The sequence below is a fragment of the Mustela nigripes genome, chromosome 11 (assembly GCF_022355385.1).
Source record: "Mustela nigripes isolate SB6536 chromosome 11, MUSNIG.SB6536, whole genome shotgun sequence".
NCBI lineage: Eukaryota > Metazoa > Chordata > Mammalia > Carnivora > Mustelidae > Mustela > Mustela nigripes.
The window spans coordinates 2,850,355-2,874,552 of NC_081567.1; the positions used below are offsets into that span (position 1 = coordinate 2,850,355).

At 43.9% G+C, this 24,198-nt stretch overlaps 1 protein-coding gene across 1 annotated transcript in view; it reads left to right on the top strand.

Moving 5' to 3' along the window:
• The window catches only part of SDK1 (sidekick cell adhesion molecule 1), a 510,153-nt gene that overhangs the window by 145,684 nt on the left and 340,271 nt on the right, over nt 1-24,198 (top strand). Inside the window, exon 4 of the mRNA XM_059414328.1 lies at nt 20,727-20,860. Within this exon, the coding sequence (XP_059270311.1) occupies nt 20,727-20,860 (134 nt within the window). The remainder of the gene's footprint in view (nt 1-20,726; nt 20,861-24,198) is intronic.

Below are 24,198 nucleotides of genomic sequence, written 5' to 3' on the forward strand. Positions count from 1 at the left end.
TTAGCTTATGAAAGGTTTCCTTGTGCCTTAGACGGTCTCCAGGTTCCTTTCTGCGTGCGAACTTCTAAGTAGACCCTTGAGCCTCTGCCCTTCACAGCTTTCGCTCCCTCCTCGTCTCTTTGCTCTATAGCTATTGTCAGCAACTAAGCAATCTTGTTTTTTCTTCAGATTTCGGAAGCTATAAACTGCATCTTTTTTAACCTTCCAATCCTCTGCCACTTACTGAGCTGTTGGAAGTGAGATCTAAAGTAGAAATGGGTGTCAGCATTCAGAATGCCAGTTCCTTAATGGCTGTGCAGTGCGGTCAACTGGTCACCCCAGGGTCACAGAAGGGGAATGGGCTGAGCCCCGAGGGGGCAGGGGTGGGGGCAGTATTCTTGCTCAGCTGCAGTCACCTTGGAAACCAGAATTCTGTCTGCCTGAGCCTGATTAGGACCCCTCCCTGTGAAGTCTTAAAAGGGATGTCTAGGAATAGGGCCCTCCTTGCCCTGCTCTCAGGAGACCAAGAAAATCCTCCTCTCCAGAAGCCTCTTACTCTGAAGGTACCCCCCCCCAGCCTCTGGAAGGGGGTCCTCAGACTTAGCACAAGCCCAGCTGTCCTAGTTTTAATAAACATGTTATCTTTTTTATCATTTTATTTCATCACGATAAATGCGCTCTTTGATCCCCACCCCCTATGGAAACTGTCAGTATGTTCTCTATATAAACACGTTATCTTTATAAAATCTAATATGTTCCTTGAGCTCATTTTATATTTTATAATTTTACCTCCTTTAGAAAAAAATAAATTACTTCAGTTTTACAATACCAGATTAAAAGGAGCATGTCGCAAATGCCCACCCACCCACCCGGCTTGCAGTTTGAAGGCATAAAGTGTTGCTGTGTGAGATGTCTCGGCCTCAGGCCGCAGATATGATCCTGAACTTCCTACTTAACATTCCCATTTTAGCTGCCACTTCTTTCATTTTTTGATAATGTTTTAAATAAAAGAAAGATGTTAATACACCAATTATATCTGAGTAAGGCCAGAAAACTTTTAAAAGGGTAAGGAAAGGAAAGCTAAAGAAAGGAAAGGAAAGAAGGAAGGAAGAAAGGAAGGAAGAAAGAAAGGAAGAAAGAAATGAATGCAGGAAAATAATGTGTAGCGAGGGGGCAAGCTCTGGGGCACACCCCACCCTGCTGGGCCTCATCGCCACTCCTCCATGCGGTGGGCCCAGAAGACATCAGCTTTAGACCCTCTGCCTGTGGTCTTACATGAATTCTTAGGCACTAAATTTGTCCTTTAAGGGAAGATGAATGGGCTGATTATAAAAAAATACTGGTAGAATTGTCTTGCTGTCATCATTACTATTATGCTACAAGGTGAACTCTGTACCCAAAGCTTTGCATGGGCCAGCTCATGCCCTTCCTGCGGCGGTCCCGGGAGGCATCTGCTGGGGCCCTGATGAGGTCGGGCAGCTTGTCCAAGGTTAGTAGCACAGCAAATGGCCTCCTGAGCCTCTCAGCCAGACCCAAACGTCCTCACAGAGCAGATGGACTTTATTAGTGAGGACTTGGCCTCCTCAGTTCCATGTCATGCTTCTATGGGACAATGTGCTGTCCTGTGATTTTTTTTTTTTTTCCTGTTCAAGAATATTGGATATGATGTCTTGTCAACTGAGATCACCTGGCATGCCAGGCCAGAGGAGCTTGGGCTGTCAGTGCACTCCCCAGGCTCTTCCTGTAGGAGAGGCCAGTCAAGTCTCACAATCCCCTTGTGAGTTTATGACGGAGAGCGATGTGTAAGGGCCTAGACACAGACACAGAGTGCGTAGACCTCCTTCAGAAATGGAGCCCAAGAGGGGCCTCGGTGTCCTTAAAGAGCAACAAGGGGCGGATTGACTGCACTCAAAGAAAGTCTTTTACCTGTCCCTGGGGCGCCTGGTTGTTAAGTGTGTCTTTCAGCTGGCATTCTCTCCTTTGTAGTATTAATCACAAAAAGTTAAATTACAGTAAATTGAAAAGTGACACAGATGTGTTGTAACCCATCACAGTAGACTGAGAGCTGAGGCTTGATGTGAAATGTCCCCTTCTGAAGTGTGAGCTCCGGGAAGTGGCAGGTGTTCTCTCCACAGTGCACCGTTACAGGACAGTCTCGGGCGTGGGTTTGGACCCATTTGTATTCTTTCTTGAGTCAAGTAGTAAAATCTGTGAAATTGACTGATTACAGTCAGAATAATATCAGCAAGAACGATAAATCTAGCTTCAGCTCTCATAAAATGTGTTTCTGGGAAGGTAATGACTCATGATCAGACGCGCGCACAGACATCACGATAGCGCGAAGAAATGGAATTTGTAACCTTTGGCTTTCTAAACCACTGACTGCTCTGTGGGCCCGGGCAGCCTGCCTGGGGGCCGGTAACGTGGAGCACAACAATTTGTGCTGTCTGTCTTTCCCTCTCTGGATTTGCTTAGAGGTCTTAAGTTCTGCTTCCTGTGACATGTCAGGGAGGAAGAAAAAATGATGAAAGGGAGAGAAAATACTTCTGCAATCAGTATAGGTTAATAAAGGGAAGACGAATGAGGTCTTTAAGCTTGAGAGAATGGAATGCCCACAGCTGACCAGATAAAATGGAAGAAACATCAAATAGAGAGGTTTCTTTGGCAGTGAAAAAGCATTTCTTACTCAGGAAGTTACTAGGAGATAGAAGTGGGTCTCAGAGCAAGCCTTTGAGGCCACTTTCCTGTTTGCATATTGGTATCCTTTGCTGAAAGCAGAGCTCCCTGGAGACAGGGGTGAGCCTTCTCGCCTCCTGCCCAGCACAGTGCCGGTCCCATTCATCCTGGCCTTCTTGCTCTGTGACCTGCAGCACCCCGCCTGGAACATTCCTGGCAGCCCCAACTGCAGCAGATATCCTGGACGCAACCACTTCTGACGGCCTCCCCATGTCCACTGAGGCCATGGCACCTGGACCACTGTGTGCCCCACTGGATTTTCTTTGAGGACAGTGGTGGTATCCGCCCTTTCTGTTTGCCTTCCTCTGGCTATTCATCATGCTGAGTGGTTTTCAAATGCGCAATATTCCATTTTAATCTTTTAATGGATTTTGTATTTGTTTTATATATTCTTGCCAGTTTGCCTTCTGATTTTGTTTGTTTGTTTGTTAGTTTAGATAAACTAAAATTACAAATGTTATGTAGTCAGGTTTATTATAAATCTCTTTGTTATGTTACACGGTTTTCATACTTTGTAAAAAGTACATTTATCTTCAGCAGTTAGACACTTACTAAATTTTATTTTTGTATTATGATGTTTAATTCTTAAAATTTAATATCTTTAAACACATACACACATCATTTTAAATGTACATAACTGTGCTCATATACATGTTCTTCCCTTCGTCTTTCCCCCCCTTTTCCTTAAGGCTCCCTTCCCCGCTTCTCCTCTTTTTGTCCAACCCGTGTTGGTAGCCTCTACTGGATCTTCTCTCTTTTGTTTATTTTTGGTCTAGTCATGTAGTCCCATGTAGATATGTGCGTGCACACACACACACACAGCTTTCATTGCCACCATTTGTAAAAATTGGATCGCATTTTATATATCTTTTCACACTCAGCAATGCATACAAAAAAATCATTGAACTCAGCTTATATTGCCCCAGTTCAGTCTTTTACTTATTTTTTATTTTCTCATAGAGAGAGAGGTGGGGGAAAGGCAGAGGGTAAGAAAGGCAGAATTTTAAGCAGACTCCTCGCTAAGCCTGGAGCCCAACGCAGGGCTCGATCTCATGACCCTGAGATCAAGACCTGAGCCAAAATCAAGAGTCCACCAACTGAGCCACCCAGGCGCCCCTCCAATTCAGTATTTTTTTTTTTAAGATTTTATTTATTTACTTGACAGAGAGAGATCACAAGTAGGCAGAGAGGCAAGCAGAGAGAGAGAGGAGGAAGCAGGCTCCCTGACGAGCAGAGAGCCCGATGTGGGACTCGATCCCAGGACCCTGAGATCATGACCTGAGCTGAAGGCAGCGGCCTAACCCACTGAGCCACGCAGGCACCGCAATTCAGTCTTTTAAATGGTTGTGCAGGGGGGAACCTGGGTGGCTCAGTGTGTTAAGCCTCTGCCTTTGGCTCAGGTCATGATCTCAGGGTTCTGGGATCAAGCCCTGCATCAGGCTCTCTGCTCAGCGGGGAGCCTGTTTCCTCCTCTCTTTCTGCCTGCCTCTCTGCCTACTTGTGATCTCTATCTGTCAAATAAATAAATAAAATCTTAAAAAAAAAAAAAGGGTTGTGCAGGGTCCTGCATGTGTATGTCACAACGCATGAAGCCTTCTTCCGTAATATCTTTTCTTGTGGGAATTTTATAGTGCTGTATGCATGAGGGAAGGATCTAATTACTTCTCCTTGCTGAATGGCTGGCTAGTATTTCCCTGATATTTGTTGGACCATCTTGCCATCCTGTTGACCCACAGCGCTTCCTTCGCTGCATGGTAATCGTGGGTGTGTCATGTCTGGAGGCTCTCTGCAGAGATGTCAGCTTTTCATGGTTTTATTCACTTTCATGTGAAAACACTTTTTTATTCTGGAATAATTTTAGAGTGATAGCAGAGCCATACAAGAGCTCGGTACCCCCTTCACCAGCTTATCCGGCTCTGGGGCCATTATCAAATCTGAGAAACCCACTTGGGTGTGAGGCTGCTGACCGCGCTGCAGACTCTGTGCCGCTTGTCTGAACCTTTCTCCTTACACCCTGTGCCGGGTTCGGGCTCCAGCCCCAGACCCCGTGTGCCGTCTGTCCTCGTGTCTCTTTGGTCTCCCCCAACCTGTGACACTTGTCTTTTCTTGTCTCTCCTGACCTGTACACTCTTGACGAGGAGCACTGGCCCGTTGTTTCATAAAATTTCCCCCAATTTGGGCTTAGCTGGTGTTTTCTCATGTTAATCTGTGTAGTAGAAAAGGAGGAAGGGTCCCAGAGGGTGAACTTCTCACCTCAGAGATCAGGGCCTCAGGGATTACTGCTGACGTCAGCCCTGGTCACTTGTTCCAGGTGAAGTTGGCCGACTGCGTCCCCTGAAAAACTCCTGCTTCTTCTTTCCCAAGATGTGTTCTTAGTCTGGCCACGTGCACACTCCACCCATGGAGAGAAAGTGTGGACATGATTTAAAACCACCACAAACAATAAATACTTGCGGTGGATACTTTGAGGTTATACAAATATCCTTTTTTCCCTTAAAGTTCTGCTCACTAATTTTACCATTCATCACGCGGCTCTTGTCTGCATCAACTTGCCGCGACTTCCTCACAGTCGCTTTTCTACTTTCCTCATTCCTTCCACATCTACTAATCTAAATCCTCCTGTAAGGAAAATTTATCCTTCCTACTTCAATCATCCACCTTTCTGTGTCCCCACTCGTTCCCGAGACCTCTTCTGGCTTCTGCATGCTGAAGGCACGTGACTGTGTTAATGATCCTTCATTCTAGACTGACAGATGAGCCTCTGTAACTCTCTGGGTTTACTTGTTCTGCGGGATGGCAGATTTGGAGCTCTCTGCTTTTGTATCTGTTTAGACATTTGTCTTACTGACTACATTGCTCTATCATGGGTGCTCGACTCATGTTTTTTTCTAACTTTATTCTACACTTTTCTTTTTTCCTTTTCTGGTTTAAGCTTTGGTTTCATGTCTTTTTGAGATGAAACAGTATACTTTTCCCAGCTAGTTAGGTTTTCACATAGGCTTCATTAGAATCTTCAAGTACGTACAATAAGAACCAGACTTTTTTTTGGTTAGATTACAGTAGGGGTGTGGATTTCTGACTTGATCTTCAGACTCTTATGAGCAGGCTTCAGTGAGGTAGGTTTCCTGCTTTATAGTCTGGTGAACTGAAGGAAAGGGAGCAATTCTGTTTTCTTATTTCTAAAAAAATATAAAATAAAGTAAAATAAAAAAATCTGGCCCTATCACCTCTTAGCCACTTTGGTATTTGAGTAATGATGTATACATATCTTTATTCCTGTTATTCATTGGTGAAAATGTCTAGCCCTATCACTGGGCTCATGACTACTAATTATCTTTTGTTTTTGTAATGCAAAGTGCTGTTTCCTCCACATAGCAGATGGTTCATAAAGTACCACAGTGTTCAGAGTTATCAATATCCCTCCTACACAGCTTATTCCTGCATCAAAAGAGGAAAGTCCTTTGTGTCCTTTGAGATATCTTACCCACCTGCAGAGGCATGCTGGAAGCCGGGTATACCAGCAGGCTGACCTCACCTTTCCTGGACTCTGTGGACTTGTTCCTGTCCTAAGCCTGGGTTCTGCTTAAGCTAACTCACTTTTAACTTCTCTTTTTGTCAACTCCTTTGTTCCTTGTGCCCTAACTGAAATGGCCCAAACTCAAATAGTTGTATAGTGAAATGCAGTTTTTAGCAAATTCCTTTATTTTACTAATACATCCCAAAGCACAGTTGAGCTAGCTGGACTAAGCTGAGAATTTGGGAGCAAAGGAAGACATGAATGCAGACAATAACATAAGACACATCCCTTTTTCATTTAGGAGGCATTCTTGTGTAATTAGCTATTTCATATAATGGGATTTTTTTTTAAATAGCCAAAAGTAATATTTCACCATAACTTTTTTTTTTCTTCATGGTAGCTTTAATGAAAACTTTTCTAATATGTCTCTACCTTTTGGAGCATAGTGCATATAATTTATTCTCTTTTCAATATCACTGTAAGGTTATAATTAAAAACATAAATTCCTGTTTCATGACCCTGAGAGCCTACTGAATTGTTCAATCCTTTTTTTTCTTAAATTCACCGACTGGCTTCAGCTGTGTATTTTTGCATTCTTATAGCTACATTCATGTACTTTATTCATGTCCATTGTTGGTTGTCACTGTGCTGACAGTACCCTTGTCCATTTCATCCTCCTCCTTGACCCCGAGGGTCTCTCTTCAAGCTTGGCCAAAGCAGGAAGTGGGCTTCACATTGATAAGGTCTGGAAGGTTCCAGATGACATGGCCCTCTTACCTCCTTGGCTTCTTGAACATCCTACACCCCACCAAGCCTATTCCATCTTGGGGCCTTGCAGTTGGTACTCTCTGTCTGGATCATATAACCTTGGCTTCACATGGAACATCCTGTTTTATTCTGTTATCACTCTCCAACATTTGCCTCTCCTTGCTCTGGGAGGACAAAACGGCTTGCTTTTCATTTCCAAACCATTCTATCTTATAGAATGAGTTAAGAGTGTTCCTTCTTTTGCTTTTCTCTGGCATGGTTTTTTGGTTTTGTTTTTCTTTTGTTCTTATCCTAAAATAATCCTACATTATACATTCACAGAAAGTTGCAAAAATCCTCTTTTCTTCAGAGAGGCTGGTGTATCTTTCATCCAGTGGTTATATTTACATAACCACAGTGCAGTTTCAGAACTGGGGGATTGATGTTGGTCCTGCGTGTGTGTCTAGTTCTGTGTCCTGTTATCACATGTGCAGGTCTGTGTACCCACCACTGCAGTCCAGACACAGAGCTGCCCCACAACCTTCCAGGTCTCCCAGAGGCCACTCCCTTCCCTACAGCACCCTGCTAGCAACCGCTAACCTGTTTTCCATCTCTGTAAGTTTGTCATTTCAAGAACAATGATGTAAGTGGAGTCCTACAGTATGTGGCCTTCTGAGACTGGCTTTCTTCACTCGGTATAGTGCCCTTGAGATCCATCCAAGTTGCGTGTATCTGCAGATAGCCCGCCGTCATTGCTTCAGTAGTGTTCTCCAGTGTGCATTGCTTCAGTAGTGTTCTCTAGTGTGGCAGTGGCAAAGTTTGCCTAACCCTTCACCTGTGGAGGGACGCTTGAGTTGTTCCGAGGTTTGGGCTATTCCAAATAAAGCTGCATGAACATTTGTTTGCCTATAGGCTCCTGTGTGAATGTGAATTTTCCTTTTATATGGGATAAATGTCCAGGAGTACAACTGCTGGGTCAAATGGTAAGTATATGTTCAACTTTTTCAAGAAACAGCCAATTTTCTGGTGTGACTGTACCATCTTATGTTCTCACCAACAGTGAAGGAAGGATGTAGTTTCTTCACATCACTGTTTTTAATTTTAGCTGTTTTAGTAATTATATAGTAATAGCTCATCGTGGTCTTGATTTGCATTTCCTTAATGGCTAGTGATGTTGAACAGCTTTTCTTGGGCTCGTTCGCCATCCGTATATCCTCTTCAGTGAAACATCTCTTCATGTCCTTCGTCTGTTTTCTAATTGGATTTTTTTTTTTTTTTTTTTGCCACTGTTGACTTTGGAGAGTCTTTATATCTTCTAGATGTATGTTCTTAGATTTGTGGTTTGCAAATATTTTCTCCCAATCTGTAATATGTCTGTTCCTTCACAGGGATTTTCACAGAAGTTTTTATTTTTTTTCAATTCTAGTTTATTATTTTTTTTTCACTTACGGGTTGTGCTTTTGAAGTACACCAACCTGTAGGTCACAAAGAATATTGCTTGAATTTATTCTAGAAATTTTATAGTTTTACATTTTACATAGACACCTTGGATCTGTTATGAGTCCATTTTTGGATGAGGTGTATGAGGGTGAGGTCCAGATTAACCTTTTTTTCCCCTCATGAATGTCCAGTTGCTACAACACCATTTGCTGCAAAGATGCTTGTTGCTCCATTGAACTGCTCAAAAACCAGGTGGACAGACTTCTATGGGTGTGTTTCTAGATTCTGTATTCTATTCTATCGGTCTCTATGTCTGTTTACCTGCCGATACCATACTGTTCCATGCATTTTAGAAAAATCTTCGCTACAACTCCAAAAAAAAAAAAATAGTTCTGGGAGTTTGATAGGAATCAGATTATCTGTTTGGAAAAAACTGGTATCTTTGTTGTTTTTCAGTTTATGAAATCAATGTCTTTCCATATATTTAGAGGGTTTTTTTTCCTCCAATGTTTTTGTAGTTTTTCACATGTAAGTCCTAGTCATGCTTATCAGATCTTCACATAAATATAATTTTCACATCTGTTGAGTGATCATGAGTGATATTATATCTTTAATTTTTGTTTTCACATGTTTGTTGCCATTACACGGAAACACAGTTGGTTTTTCTGTGCTTATAATCTTGTATCTTAAAACCTTCCTTCCTGATTTATGATGCTGAAATCATGCCCTTTTAGGATCCCGGGAAATTCCTTAGTAGAATCCTGAGTCCTTGTGATGTGACCTAGCCTCTGATCATTTCCTGCCTGTGTGATAATAGCATGTTCAAGGTTTATCTTGTACATTTCCTGGCAAAGGCCCATCATCAACCATGTCTCCACAAGGAACTGGTTTCTTCATGTGGAAATGGCATTTAGAGACCACATCTGGCCTCAGGAATTGGAACCATCGGTTTTAACCACTGCGAGAGACTGTCTGACTCCACAGTTCTCTGCTGGAATGTGGCGACTAATTAAACCCCTTGATATTCTCTTATCTAACAGGAAATGCCCTAGTAAGGGTTTAACAATCATTTGTAAGATGAGTGAGTGAGTGAATGAAGGAAGGAATGAGTGAAACACATTTTGTGCTAGTCTCTGATCATTGGCAAACTATATATAGATATATATATATAAAACATGGCCCACCTAAGAGGGAGATTGTCAGAAACGTTCAAATCACTACCAGTCTTCCAAAGAATTCTGAAACTCCTGTGAACCACACAACTTCTCTTTCCACCCTCTCTCCTTCTTCTCAGTGACCTCCCCACCAGCCTGGCCTTTTTGCTCTCCCTCTCCCTTTCTGGATCCACTCCAGACTTTGTTTCTCTCCTTGTTGTGAATTCCCAAGACTCTTCCTTCTCTAGACTGTGCTGCCACCCCAGATTGCTTGGTAAGACCCCGCAGGGGAGGAAGAGAGAGATTGCAAATGCCCTTGATTGAAAGTCTCGCCATAAATAAGCACACGGATGCCAACACCCAGTCAGAGAAAGCTCTGTGTCCGTGCTGTGGTGTGATGTGGGACGTGCATTGTTGAGTATTGGTAGTGCCTGGCCCCGTGCTTAAGTGCATGTACACACTTCCAACTGATTTTTTAATACACAAGATGGCCCTGGGAGGTAGGCAGAGATCTCTCGTTTCAGAGATGAAGAAACGGATCCCAGAGAACTAACGTTTTTAAGGCTTTTCTGTGGCTGCTGTAACAAATTTCCACGAACTCAGTGACTATTTTCTTGCCAGGGTCTATTTTCAGGGTCTATTTTCTTGCTGTGCTAGAGGTCAGAAGTCTGATGTGAGTCTGATGGTGTGTAGAGGGCTGCGTTCCTCTGGAGGGTCTGGGGAAGAACCTGTTTCTTGCCTTTCCAGCTCTAGGTGTTCTTAGACCTGTAGCCCCTCATCCACCCTCAAGCCCACAGAGTTGCACCCTCAGTTCTCTTTCTGGCTGCTTTCCCTTTTAGGGACCCCTGTGATAACTTGGACCCACCCAGATCACCCAGTAGCATCTTCCCATTTCAGAATCCTTAATCACATCTGCAGAGTTCTTCTGCCACGTGAGGTCTTATATTTACTGGCTTTGAGGGTTAGCACGTGGCCAGCCCTGGGGCCACCATTCTGTAGACTCAAAGGGAGCCACCTACGCTACACATGGGGTCTGGGAGGGGGCCTCACCTTTTCCTGCCTGTCCACCCTGCAAGGCTGACCTCTCCTTCAGGGACTCCCAGAGGGCTTTACCTTTGGGTAACTCTGGCAAAGAGTGGGCTGTGGTCTTTCACTCTGTTCAGTCCTAGTGCCTGGTTCATTGTAATCATTTGGGGCCAGGATGCGGGTTTGCTTGGGGGCAAACCTAAAATGCCTGTTGAGAAATGTGGCCAAGGACCAAGAACAAATCCATCAGCACCTAACAAACAACAGCGCCGTTCTCCATGAAGACAAACGGAGGCAATTACGTTTTATGTTACTATGTTATGTTTGTCATGGAAACGACCTGCATGATCGTTAACAATCGCGGGAAGTGGAGACAGTTGGGAAAAGTGGCTGTTACCCTTTTCTTTCTATTTTTATCCATTTTCCTCATTTTGTTTTCATGTGGGGTGTCTAGGCACTGTGACTGATGTTACCTAAATACGCACACAGCCTGTAACTCACAGGTGTATTGTCATGGTTAATAATGTTTTCATTAGACTTTCCCAAAATGATCCTCTTTAAATTATTTACGGCTATATTTTGGGCATATCACCATTTACCCTGGCAAATCTGAATTTGCCTGCCCATTTTCTCAGTTTAGACACATCCTAATGTCCAAATCAAATGGTTTTATAAAGCTTTTCCTGGAAAAGTCTGAAGTGGGTAGTTCTTGAGAAGAAAGGATTGTCTGTCTCCAAAGGAAATGATTGCTAATCTTCATAGCCGACCCCAAGCCTCTAATCTCTGCCTCTTGTTAGCAGGAGCAATGGCTGGACCTCATGGGGAAGTTAATTCCTACCAGAGTGACCAAGGAGGCCTGGCTTGCGGGTTCTGGCAGGATATGAGGAGGAACCCCTTACCTCCTGCTTATTTACCTCGGAGGCCTGGGGCTCCCCTGCTAAGCTCTGGCCTGTTGTGGAGCAGTGGTCCTCCCGGTAGACATCAACCCTTGGGACTTTGACAAAGCCGAGTGCATCACCCGCTCCATGATCACTGCCTCATTCTGGGCACTGTCTTAGTTACTGGGGAGCCCGACCTGAGTCCTAGAGAAGTGGGCGAGAGAGACAGAAAGGGACAGATGAAAACAGGGAGAGATGGAGACAGAGGAGGGAGGAAGAGAGGATGAGAAGGAGGGAGAGGCATGCACCCAGGCCGGAACGCTCTGGAACACCAGGACAAAGGTTTGTGTCAAATACCGTTCCTGGCCTTGTGCCCCACCAGGAGAGGGAAGGCAGCTAGACTCAGGTGAGGGAACTTGGGTAGGTGGGGTGGAGGTGGGTGCGGTGAAGGAGACCGGGTTAAAGTCTTGATTCCTCTGCTTTCTTTGGGAAAATTCCTTCTCTTCTAATAGTATCTGTTTCCTATCTGTAAAGTAGAGGTGACAACAGTAGCTCACCATTTTGGAGTTGGGGGCATATGCCAGGCATGTCGCTAATCAGTCTTTATGTTATCTCGTTTGTTTCTCATGCCAGTGCTAAGCAATGGATGCCTTTGTTATCCCCACTGACAGACAAGCAGCCTGCTCAGTGCCCACAGCTGGCAGGGGGTGCGGGGGGGTTGGTAGAGGAGGGTCCCCTGCAGTGATGTCTCCATCCACTTCTTGGTCACAACCACCGGGTGCTGGGAGAATCAGCTGTGGCGATGTGCTCAGAGCTCTGAGCACATGCCATGCCCCTGGAATGTGCTCAGAAAAGTCTGCCCCTTACTACTCTGTGGGGCAGGCAGAGCAGCTTGGCAGAGGAGGATGGCTGAAAGGGGCTTCTTGCTCCTTCTGTGGAACTGCATGAAGCCCCAGGTCATGGGATGAACGGGGGGAACCAGGGGGCCCGTTCTCAGGGAGATACATCGAAGACAGACAGGCTCACCCCTGCTGACATGGAACGCAGAGGAACCTGTCAGAACTCAGGGAAAAAAACACGACTGTCCATCTCCCAGCTGTGGCTAACAGTTCTGTTGGATCCGCTGATCCACACCTTTGGAGTAACTCCCAGTGCAAGGTAAATAATGCAAGGTCTTCTGGGCCCTTAGCCCAGCCTGCGCTCCCAGAGAATATTTTCATTTCACATTAACAAGGGATGTGGTAAACCTTCCTGAGGGTTTAGTTTAGGAGCCCAGTATTGTAAATACCTCCCAGCCTTATTTATAAATTAGTTGCTCTGTTGACTGTTTTGCCATTGCCCTGTGTTTGTTTGCCGGGCTGTGTACGTGAGCCTAGAAGGCTTGTGGGCTGTATGGTGGAGCCTTTGGTTTATACACACAGGCCATGGCCCATACTGGTGGTTTCCAGAAGCAAAGAGTTATAGGAACGTCAGGTATTCTTGTAGATTTATTGTCATCTTCACTGCTGGCAGAGTTCTGTCCTGGAGCACAGGGCTCTTGCCCAACAGTCAGGGGAGTGTGTGTTTCCCTGAAGCACGTGCAGGGGCACCACCACAGAGCAGCAGCTATAATCCTTGAGGCATTGTGACTGTGCCACGGCCACGTGTGCTCTGCAGACACAGCTTTGTCCCTGAATCATCAAAGGCCGTTTAACAAAGAGCAGAAGCTCTTTGTCATAATTACCTTCCTTTAAAGAGAAACTTTTGCCATGACTGACTTGCAAGGGAGAGAACATTCCAGAAACATTCTGTCCCCCAGAGATCTGCCGCATTCCTCTCTATTGTTTGCTCTTCAAGAAGCACTCTCTTTCATGGCCGTACTCATTGTGCTTGATCCTGTCCCAACGACATGACCCCACCCAGGCGATACCATGCAGAGCTAGGTCAAGTGCTCTGCCCATTGCCCCTACTTCTGCAGGAGGGAGAAAGCCTCCATATGCCATGTGCAGAAGGAAGGGAGATTCGGAGAGAAACTGTCTGACTTGTCTGGATGTTTGAATTGCCAGGCTCAGCGTAGCCCACTAGGCGGGGATGGCTGCCTCAGAACGACTGGTGGTCACACAGGCGTGCACACGCCGGCTGGGGGCCTTCACTGGGGGTTCTTGTGTCCACAGTCTTGGCGGCACCTCACTCTGCAGGCCATCAGTTCAGGGAAGAGTGTCTCAGTTGGCCATGGCAATACACATTTAATTCTGGGCTGACATACATATTGCTTTTATGATGCCATATATAAAGTGAATTTTTTCAGATCTGTCCACTCTTTGGAGAGGCTCTTAGGAGAGCCCCCTCTGGGGAGGATTTGGTTGGGGCCTTTCTGGGTTCTAGACGTCTTTCTGTCATCCTTTTTAACGGTTTCTAGTTTGAGTAGATTTTACGGTCTGGGTCAGAGCCAATGTTTAAGGACCTGACTACTCATTCTACACATTGTGCTGAGCCTTTTTTCTTTTTCTACTTGTTTTGTTTGGTAGGGGTTAAAAATGAATGTGGCTGGAATTCTTATGCCTGAACTTCAGCTCTGTTTGAACCTTCCTCGGTCAACTTCATTCTTCCGCATATGACCAGGCCAGAATTTGGGTGTGACCTCTTATTCGTGCCCAGAACTGGAACCATTAGCCTAAAATAACAAAAGACCCTGGATTTTGTAAAATATTCATTGATTAAAATCCTTTTTAAAAGTAACTAGAAAAACAAATTTTTTAAAAAACCAAATGACTAAACTAGAAAAATAAATACGTAAAAGTAGCTAGAAAACTTAAGAAGCACTGCTGTAAAGAAATACATTTCTCCTGGGTGAAAATCCTGATGGAATAGACCCTTCAGTGGTGTATCAGGTTATCCTGAAATTTCTTTCCTTCTTTCCTCTCTCTTCTGTTGTGCAGTATCTTTCCAAGAGGAAAAGGATGGATTCTGTTACTGACATATCAACAGGTGCTGAGAAGAGGCCAGGGACTTTTCCAGCATTAAAGTCTAATATCATAGGTGTTGCTGTTGGAGTGGGAGATGGGGGGCTGGGTACCGGGAAAGGAGGCTTTTCTGGGCCTTTTTGCTGAAACGTCCCTCTGGCCCCTGTGCACATGGCTTCAGGTCATACTAGCTTCGGATGACTTGATGATATCAGCGACTCGGCCATGTTTGTATGGCCACCTGTTCAGTAAAACTCTAAAAAGTATCTGGTATTTAGCCCTAGAAGGAGGATAGTTGACTACATTTGTTATCTGACCACCTGCCATCCACACGCACCACATCTGAGATCCGGCGGACACTGAGCAGAGACTTCATACCTGCCCCACTCCCAGCACTGCCTCATTTGCACACAAAGGCCGTTGTGATGAGTACTGTCATCCCTATTTCATAGATGACAAAACCAAGTAGTGAGCCTGAGGGAACAAACCAGAGCCAGACCTCATTCTAGGCCTCTTGACCCACCCAGGTCATCCTTAATCTGGGCATTTCCAGGGCCTCTCTCTCTCAGCACAGAGTACTGTACTTCCCTTGGCCTGGGTCTACCTGTGGACTGACTACCCATCGTCTGTAATCATCTTGTACTGGCAGAACGAGGGGGTGCTTTCTCTGTAGACCATTTGAGATTTTAATTTGAAGGCAGACCACGTTTTACTTCAACCCACCAGGAAGCAGTCTTGGAGATGAATGAGCTTTGAGCTCTGGTGTCCCTTCTGCTTTACTCAGAGACAGACATTGTGCACTCAGGAGGGTGTCCCTCTTTGCTTCTCTTTATGGCGCACGGAAGTTCCCTCTCTGCTGCTGCTAGGTGAGCTGACCCTGATGCCCACCCAGTGCCTGCTCCTGGCGAGCAGTCTGGGAAGCCCCAGGCCAGGCCCACAGTTTGGGGGGAAAGGTGGATGCTTTGTCCTTTGGGGCAGGACAAGTAGGAGCCCTTGACCAGAGTTTCAGGTGCGAGGCTCGGCAGAGCCGAGGATGGGACTTCCTTCCGTGTCACCTCCAGAAGCAGCCCTCCTATTCCTGAGCTGCTACATGTGTTCTTGATTAGAGAGCCTGGCCTGTCTTTCTAATATGACATCTCATCCGCATTGTACTAAGAAGCTGTCACCGGGAAGATAGATGTGGTCAGACCTCCACATTTCCAGCTGCCTCTTTGGCTTCTCTACTCCTCCTTTAAAATTCTGTAAAATACATATTTGGGACTTCTCAGACCTATCATTTTCTTTCTCTGTCTTTTGGGTGTGTTCTTCCCATTAAGCTACATACTCGTGTTCAGGAACTATATTTCCCTATGACTTTCCCTGGACAGTGTTGCATACACCACCGGTGTTTGGTACAGTCTCACTGAATGGTCAGGTGACCCCCTTTCTTCCTGGGTTCCTCCAAAAATGAACAATCACAGAAACTATGCCAATATAAATACGTGCGTGTTTTTCACGCTCCGTGCTTAAATACTGGCGGCAACTGTGTCTAAGACAGAACACGTGCGTATTTGAACAGGCTTCAGATCCAAACAGTTTTAAGGGAGTTATCATTTAGAATTCCTATCCTCTAATGTACCCCCACTTGTGTCTGTAATTAATGGTTCACAGCTGATGTAGAATAGATGGAAGAATTTATGTAAATTTAATTATATTTCCCCATATACTTGCCCTAATGAAATTAACCACACGTCCTATAGGAAAGAGTCCCTGCATGGATTAAATTGAAGTGTTTGGCAAGGCATGGACCACACTGGCAACTAAGCTGGTGGAAAGCTTGAACGGCCCCTCCCTCTCCCTTCCCACTCTTAAGGGAAAGTCAATAAAATGTTTCCTGTTGCTTCCTGTAGTTCATAAAAGCACTGAATCTAAGCTCCTTGGGACCTGGGCTGTGTGCATCTTGCTCAGGTTCATATGGCCTCTGCTCTGAGGTAGGCCTGGGAACTCAGATGTAACTACATAAGGAATATGGTTAGTAGATTGTCTTCCTACAGCAATCCGGGCAGTGTCTATCCTCACTTTCCTTCCCCATCCTGGGCAGCTCCGAGGGGGAGGGCAAGTAGGGCAGCCACCAAGCTGGTGCTGCCATTATTAACATGTCAGGGCCGCAGGTTAGAAAGCTAGTGTTCTGTATGGCGTTAAGAAAGCGAGGATCTCCGACACTGGCAAGCGGGGCAGGAAGCTCACTTGTAGATATGCCCACTGCTTGCCAGCCTCCATCCCCATGCAGCCAGTGCCTGAGCCCTTGGGTCTAGGTGTTCAGAGGCATTTTCCCCTCATAGGTGATTTTGATCAGAGCTGATGGTCAACGACTCCAGGGATCGCCTCTGAGGTTTTAACTTCCCTGAAATAGAGAATTCTCATTTTGCCAACTCCCTCAAGAAAATGTTGGGAGAATCAAGTGCAGAGCCCAAAAGCACTTAGAATGTGCCCTTCCAAATGAGTCCTCCTCTGAACCACTGCATCTCAGGACAGCCGATTTCTCTCTGAGAACCGTCCCTGTGTTTACGGTCGGCAGCTAGCAACCCTTCAACCTGCTCCTCATGAGTATGGCACTCTGCTCTCCCAAGCTTTAGTGAGTTGAACTTTTCATTTCTGTATTATTTTCTTTATTACTATCCAATGGAATTAGAATGTTTCATTTTGAAATGTAGAATTAAAATGGGAGAAGGCTAAGGAAATAATTCCGTACACACATTTATTTTAATAAAATGAAAATAAAGTAAAAATCTCCTTGACTTAATGCTATAAGATTCCTGTAAGGTCAATGTAAGTTTTAAATTAGTACTTTGGAATTATGTGATTAAAAAAGCCAAATAGTCTGTATGACGGGCAAAGTACTAAACGCATGCCTTGCTTTCATTCTGAAAGTTGTTCTCCTGGTTCAAAAGTGATTTATTGTGGAAAGATATTTTAAAATACAGAAATTGAAAGACAATTAGTTATAATCTTACCACTCAAAGTTAAGTGCTGTTAACATTTATATATACACATACAGAGAGAAACACACAGGATTATTTTCTATGCACCAAGGACACACTCTTCTTTCTTTGAACCCCAAGTGGGTGCTCCTGTCCATGCTGTTTTGTATCTGTGTCAGGATTCATTTGACTTCTGGAAACAGAAACCCTAACTTCAATAAGTTTAAACGTGAATGAAGTATATCACCTTATGGAATAGGAAGCCAGAGAGGATGGGCTGCAGGCTGGTTGGGTCATTGACTCAGTCAGGTTATCAAGGCAAAGGACTTAGCTACTTCCTTTTCTCTCTGTCCTGCCACCAACCTCATCAGCTTCATGCTAAGGTTGTTCCCTTCGTGGCCATAAAGTTGCCAAGGTGAACATCTGGACAGCACGCTTTTTCATTCATGTCTGGTGGAGGACGTGGCAATCCCGCCCTTCTGTCCGGTGAGAAGAACTTGGGTGTGACTGCCTCAGGGCAAGGACAGTCACCAGATAACTGCCCCAGGCCAACCAGCTCTCGCCCGGGTTCCTCTGTCAGTCCCTGGCAAGAGGGATTGGATCACCATGACTGGTTTAGACTGGTGAGGGTCAATTCTCCAAACCAGAGGCCTACTGTAAAATGGTGAGGATGTGGAATAGATGTGGGAAGTCAGCCCCCAGCTCAGTAACCTGATGTTTTCCCAGAATGTTTTATGGACACGTAGGAGATTCACAGGAAAGGATCACTTAGCTTATTTTCTCATCATCTCCTTCACGCTATTGTCTAATGTGCTCTGACTTTCAAAATTCTGTCCCTCCTGCTTTTGTCTACACATGCTTTCCCCAGCGTTGTGAGGGTAGCTGGCGGCCTCTAAGTGTGGGACCTCCTGCCTGTTCTCCAACAGGGGTGAGAGCTCGCCCCCAAGTGTGCTCCTCCCCTTTGTCTAGCCGGGCAGCCTGGGTCCCATGCCACTTCCTCGGGTCTTGCATGTGGTGCCCGTACCTGAACTGGCCTCTGATGACGAAGATCCAAACCTGGTGCTAGGAAGGGCCAGCTTCAAGGCATACATGGCAACCTGGGCCGGGCGTGGGCACAGCAGAATCATCGGGGTCTGTTAGGGAGGAAGACTCAGAATGAATGCATGGTAAATGACCTGCTTCGGTGTCTTTAAAAACTGCTGTTCTTAAGCATTATAACAATGATCTGAATCATCTGAAATTAAGAAGAATGTCTTCAGATGGTTCAATTTTCATTTTAAAAACTCAGTTTCTTTTGTATAAATGCTCTGCTCAGAAAGAGTTGGATGAGAAGAAAGAATAAAGTCTTCTGGGGAACTGATCCTCATTAATCTAGTGTTCTCTAAAGTTTTGGCATTTTTGTGCTGTCTTTTTTGGCTTAGACAAGTTTTTCTTCATAAGTTTTGATTTAAAATCATCTAGAAATTAAAACCTAGAAGGGCAAAAAATGAACTTAAAGATACAAATTATAATAGATGTAAACTTTAATATTTTTATTCTTTATGTGTACTTTTCATTTTCAATACCCTTGAGACAATGTCATAAATAATATAGAGAATTAATAGGCATTTTTGAAGAATAATTCTGAGAGATACTAGGCATATTTGAAATTACTACAGCAAAAATTAGATGTTAGTGAAAAAAGTTATGACATATTCAGTTTTTTAAATTGTACTATTAAATGTGTAACTTAGGTATAATAAATATTCATATTTAATTTTAGGTGCCAGCGTAACATATACTAAAATAAAATGGAACAATTTCTATGGCTCTATAAAGGAATCTATAAAGGAGTCATAAATAATTAGAGTAAAACTTCTTTGAGATATTTTTATGGGACTAAAAATTGAAAAATTGTTAATAGGGAAATTTTCGTAAGTGAGAAAAGAGGTAGATTAGTCACAGAGACCTCAAACTGCAATATATCCTTTGGAATCCTGAATAAGCAGTAACTTCGTAAGATAATCTTGTATAATGTGCAAAAGTGGAGAGTGTCTAAAGGGGCTTTCCAGAAAGTAGCAAGAAGAAAAAGATTATTATTATAGTAAAATTCAGATTGGTCATGCAGTTTACATTCTTTTTTTTTTTTTTTTTTTTAATGTTACAAGAACAGAGATCTTGCCTGAATTTGGAAGGGCGGCAACTGTCTAGGATTTAAAATGAACAAATAAACATATTCCCTGTAGAGGAACACCCTGTGGGCAGCAACACAGCTCACTCCAGATCCTGGGTGCTTCTGGCATTTGGATAAGAGCTGGGACAAAAGAGTGCTTGGGTGCTCAGAATGTGTGTCTTTCTTGCAACGCCCAGTCCACCCTTTGTATTTTTTGCTTTGTTAACAAATTCTGCAAATTATAGCAAGAGCAAAGGACTCCTAGGACATTTATTTTCATTGAAAGCTGCTTGGATTTATGGAAGTTATATCTTTGTTACTTTTCTTCCTCTTCTTTTAAATAAGTAGTCTGGTGAGTCTGTGTGTGATCTGCCCAGCAGAGCACTAGTCCACCTGTGGGAAGACAGGTCCTCCTTCTGGTATTGTCATGTTGCTCTATTACCTTGAACAAATAACTTAACCTCTATGATCTTTTCTATTTCTCATTTCTAAAGAGAAGGTGGTGGGTCAAATGTATCTCTGAGGTTCCTTTTTGTAGCAGAACTGGGGCATACGAGAGGGTCTCTATGATGATGGGCTAGACCGTGTTCTGGAACGAGGGGAGGTGGCCCAGGTGAAAAATGTGCAGTCTTAGCATTAGTGGTTATGGGAAAATCAAGTGGAAGGGGTCAGCACTGCCCATTGGCAACTTTTCTTCAACCCACTAGTTGAGAAATAGAGGTACAGAGGCTCTAATGAGGCTCCTTGGGAGGTGAAGGAAATTGCAGTGAATTCTTTTGCCCCCAGTCCAGGTTTGGGGTGATCTAGCCCTGCATTTGCAAGGTTTGTGACCATTGTGTGATCAAACAGCCCTACTTGAAGGGAAAAGACCAGCTCTTCTGGATTTTCTTCTAACTTGTTACACATTCCCATAGGAAACTTTGAGTTTCAACATACCTTAGATATATCTGTTCCAAAATGTTGTCTTCCTCACAGCCAAGGGTCAGAGGGTTCAGACCCTCCCCGCAGGAGTGTGAACTGCGCAGGAGACTTAGCCAACACCATATTCCTGAGGTCTGCCTGTACGTTTGTTTTTTTATCCTTCTAGCTTTTCTGTATCTGGGACATTCCTTTCTAGTTGGCCTAATAAATTAATTTGCCTTACGAACAAGAAGTCCCATGGAGTGGTTTTGACCCTGTCTCTTGTCTGACACAGAGCCATCACGCTGGAGAACCAACTGGTAATCCTCGCCGCGACCGCGGGTGACGCTGGGGCTTACTACGCGCAGGCCGTCAACGAGCGGAACGGGGAGAACAAGACCAGTCCCCTCATTCACTTGAGTGTCGCAAGTGAGTTCTGAAATTCCGAATGGTAATTCTGAAAGTGAAAAAAATCTTGATTTAATTAATATATGTCTCATGGGATATTTCGCAGTAAATCCCTCTGAGATAGTGGTGATGGTTTAAGATGGATTCAGTGCCAATAGTTGCTTTCTTTGAAGTGGTATGCAGAAAACAGAGCACAACAGATAATTCTGACTGTGAGTTCTTATCTGAGTGGGGATTTAAAATATTTTTGCTTCCACGGACTGTGACTGCATACTGTTTTGAACAACAACAAAAAATCCTGATTTATGAGGAATTGTAACTATGAACCTTCTTTGGGACTAGATTAAGCATAGTTTATATAAGTTTAATTTAAAAATAAGATCTTTGAGAAAATACATATATGCTAAGTTGCTTTAAAATTAACAGTATTTCTTTTTTCAAAATTTTATCTATTTATTTTAGAGATAGAGAGAGAGCAGGGGGCAGAGGGAGAGGGAGAGAGAGAATCTTAAGCAGGCTCCACACCCAGTGCAGAGTCTCACACAGGTCTTGCTTGATCTCATGACCCTGAGATCATGACCTGAACCGAGCAAGAGTCAGATGCTTAACTGACTGCATCACTCAGGTGCCTCAGATTAACAATATTTCTTAATTTTAATCAGCTGACCATTTTTTTCCTACCTGATTTAACTGAATAATGAAGAGAACACAAATTACAGTTACACCTTTAGTTTATTTAAGGAAATTTTACTTTGAGGAAACTAAGTTTGAGGAAACTCAGTTTAAACATTTGGCCTTTAAAAGAAGGCTCTAAAAAGTCTACTAGCTAGAGCTGATTGCTGCAGCAGGGGGAAATGGCCAGAAGCAAGAGCTCTGGGCTATAGGAGATTAAAATGTGCATCTCTCAGGCAGGTCACCAGATGTTGCCAGCGTGAAGTTTCTTGGGATGAAATGCAATGACACTGTTCCTAAGAGCATACAGTTGGGAAATGCTTGTAAATTTCAAAACTTGATGATCACATCAAATAAAAATGAATTAAATGGGTTTGTCTGTGTAGTAGTAGATGTTGTCTCTTTAGGAAACACCTCGAAGGGCAGCTTTTCCCTACAGGTGGTTTGGAAAGTCTCATGTCATACATAGGATTGGATCACAGTGTTCAGTGTTTGCTCCTTGTGCTCCCTGAGGGATATGATTATGTGAAGTTGAGTAGACTGACTGGGTGAATGTCTCTAGCAAACATGGGGCAGGAGACCAAAGTGTGCTGCCACGGGCCTGTCACCTTCCTGGTAGGTGCTCCTCAATGGCCGTCATCCTGCCGTCAGCACCTCATTCCTCGGAGCTGAATCCTGGTCTCCAGAGCACAGACTAGGTGCAGACTGGGCTGTCACTGTGGCCTTTTTAATGCCTTGGAGAGTTATGTGCATTGACTGAATGAGGGCTTCACAAAACACAGACCATGATGTGCTATTTAAAGGACCCTTTGAATCATAATAGAAACAAATGTGACTTACCAAGATTTTTTTCAATATTGATAATAAAGGATGGAAATTATATTATCAAATAGATTGATTACTTTAGTGATTTCTGAGCTTTAGAGCCATTTATTCTGGTTAGAAAATTGATTTAGCACTCAATTGTAATATATATACTAGGATAATAATTGGTCAGATTGGGAGAATTCTGGGTCAGAAACAAGGAAATTGACCTTAGCCAGTTGGAAGAGGGAGGAAAAAATCATCTGGTTACCATGATGCTACTATCACAGAGCTGTGGAATAGTCTGTACCTGTAGTTTCCCCCATGCCCATTCTAGAATGGCCAGTAGGAAATAAAACTAATACAATGAATTTGCAAGTCGCCATCCTAATGCAATACCATGGTGTTAGGTAATTGGAATATGTAAATTCTTTTCAATAATTTCAGTTTCTACTCCAACCAAGAAGTATATTGGAAACAGCTCATGAATATTATAATTAACTGCCTTGCATTTTGCTCCCTTGTATATTTTTATCTTTTCATTGGCACCAGGTAAAATGTGTGGACAGTGAGATAGAAAGAGGTTGATGATGTGGATGGACTTATTGTAAATCTTGGGAGAAAACCTGCATATTGTTTCCTTATATATTCTTTGCTTTTTATTTGGGACCAAGTAACGTGCGAGGAATCAGAGGGTGGAGGAAACAGCCTTATTTTGATTCTCAGGATAACATTCTGTTGACATATTGGATTTAGCTAAAAGTTAAATGGCACTCTATTATGCATTTTCTCACTGAAAATTCTACTTTTGAAACCTCTAAAGACGAGAAATACTGATAAATCTGTAGACATCCCCAGAACTGTATGTGTAAGGGCTGCTCCTTTCTGGATCACAGCAAATGCTTTCAGCAGCAGAACCCGCTCTCAGGTCCATGGCCAGCACCTGGTGAGGCCAGGGAAGGGGGACATGAAACACCTCTGGGCTTATCATGGGGTTAGGTGTCCTCAAGACCCGTCCGTGCTTGTGGTAGGACATGCTGTGTGCTGCAGACATAGATATCTTGTTTTTTTTTTTTTTTTTTCTGATGGAGGCTTTGTAAAAACACCAACCAAGACTGATGACATTTCTTAAAAACTTGCCAGCCAGCATTTTTGAAGAATCAAAAGGTATTATCGCCCATTATCATTTAATGAAGATAAATTTTTCTTCGGCAGCAGGAGGCTAAAATAAGGAAGGTTTATGTAGGGAATACGATTGAGGTGGTCAGGTACTGGAAATTAAATTCCTGGTGGATCGTACTGTAATTAATTTAAAATTGTAGAGCACCAGGCGGCCCCACCTCTTGTTTCCTGTCATAATAATAAGCCATTCCAACTGCAGGACAGCCCAGTGTCGAAGTGGAAGAACACCCAGGGGCCAGCCCTGTCTCAAAACGTCTAAAGGAGTGATGCCCTTAACACCCAGCTAACAGGAGGAAATAATGTATCTTCCCAAACAGTGATGTACTATAGAGCTCAAAACCTCACCCCCTTTTCAGTCTCTAAATGTCTTGGCTATATTTAAAGCTTATAGGCAGAAAAAATAGGGAGAGGATTGAGATAAAAAATAAATAAATCTTTAAAAAAGCATGGCAATTAGAAGGGAAACGCAGCCCCTCCCCACGCTGCCCACTGTTCCGTGCATGTTTAGGAGGTGGTGTTACTGTCTCTTCCCACTTCTCCCCCTTTTGTGGGGCTAAGAAGACAAATTGCAGTGTGTTCTGCACAGACACTTCCTGTCCAGAAGGAGAGGCCATCTCCGAGCTATCCATTCTCCTGCTCCCCAGCGAAAGCCGCTGCCATCTCAGGGCTGGATTCGCTTTGAAGTTTTAATGTGACGTGCA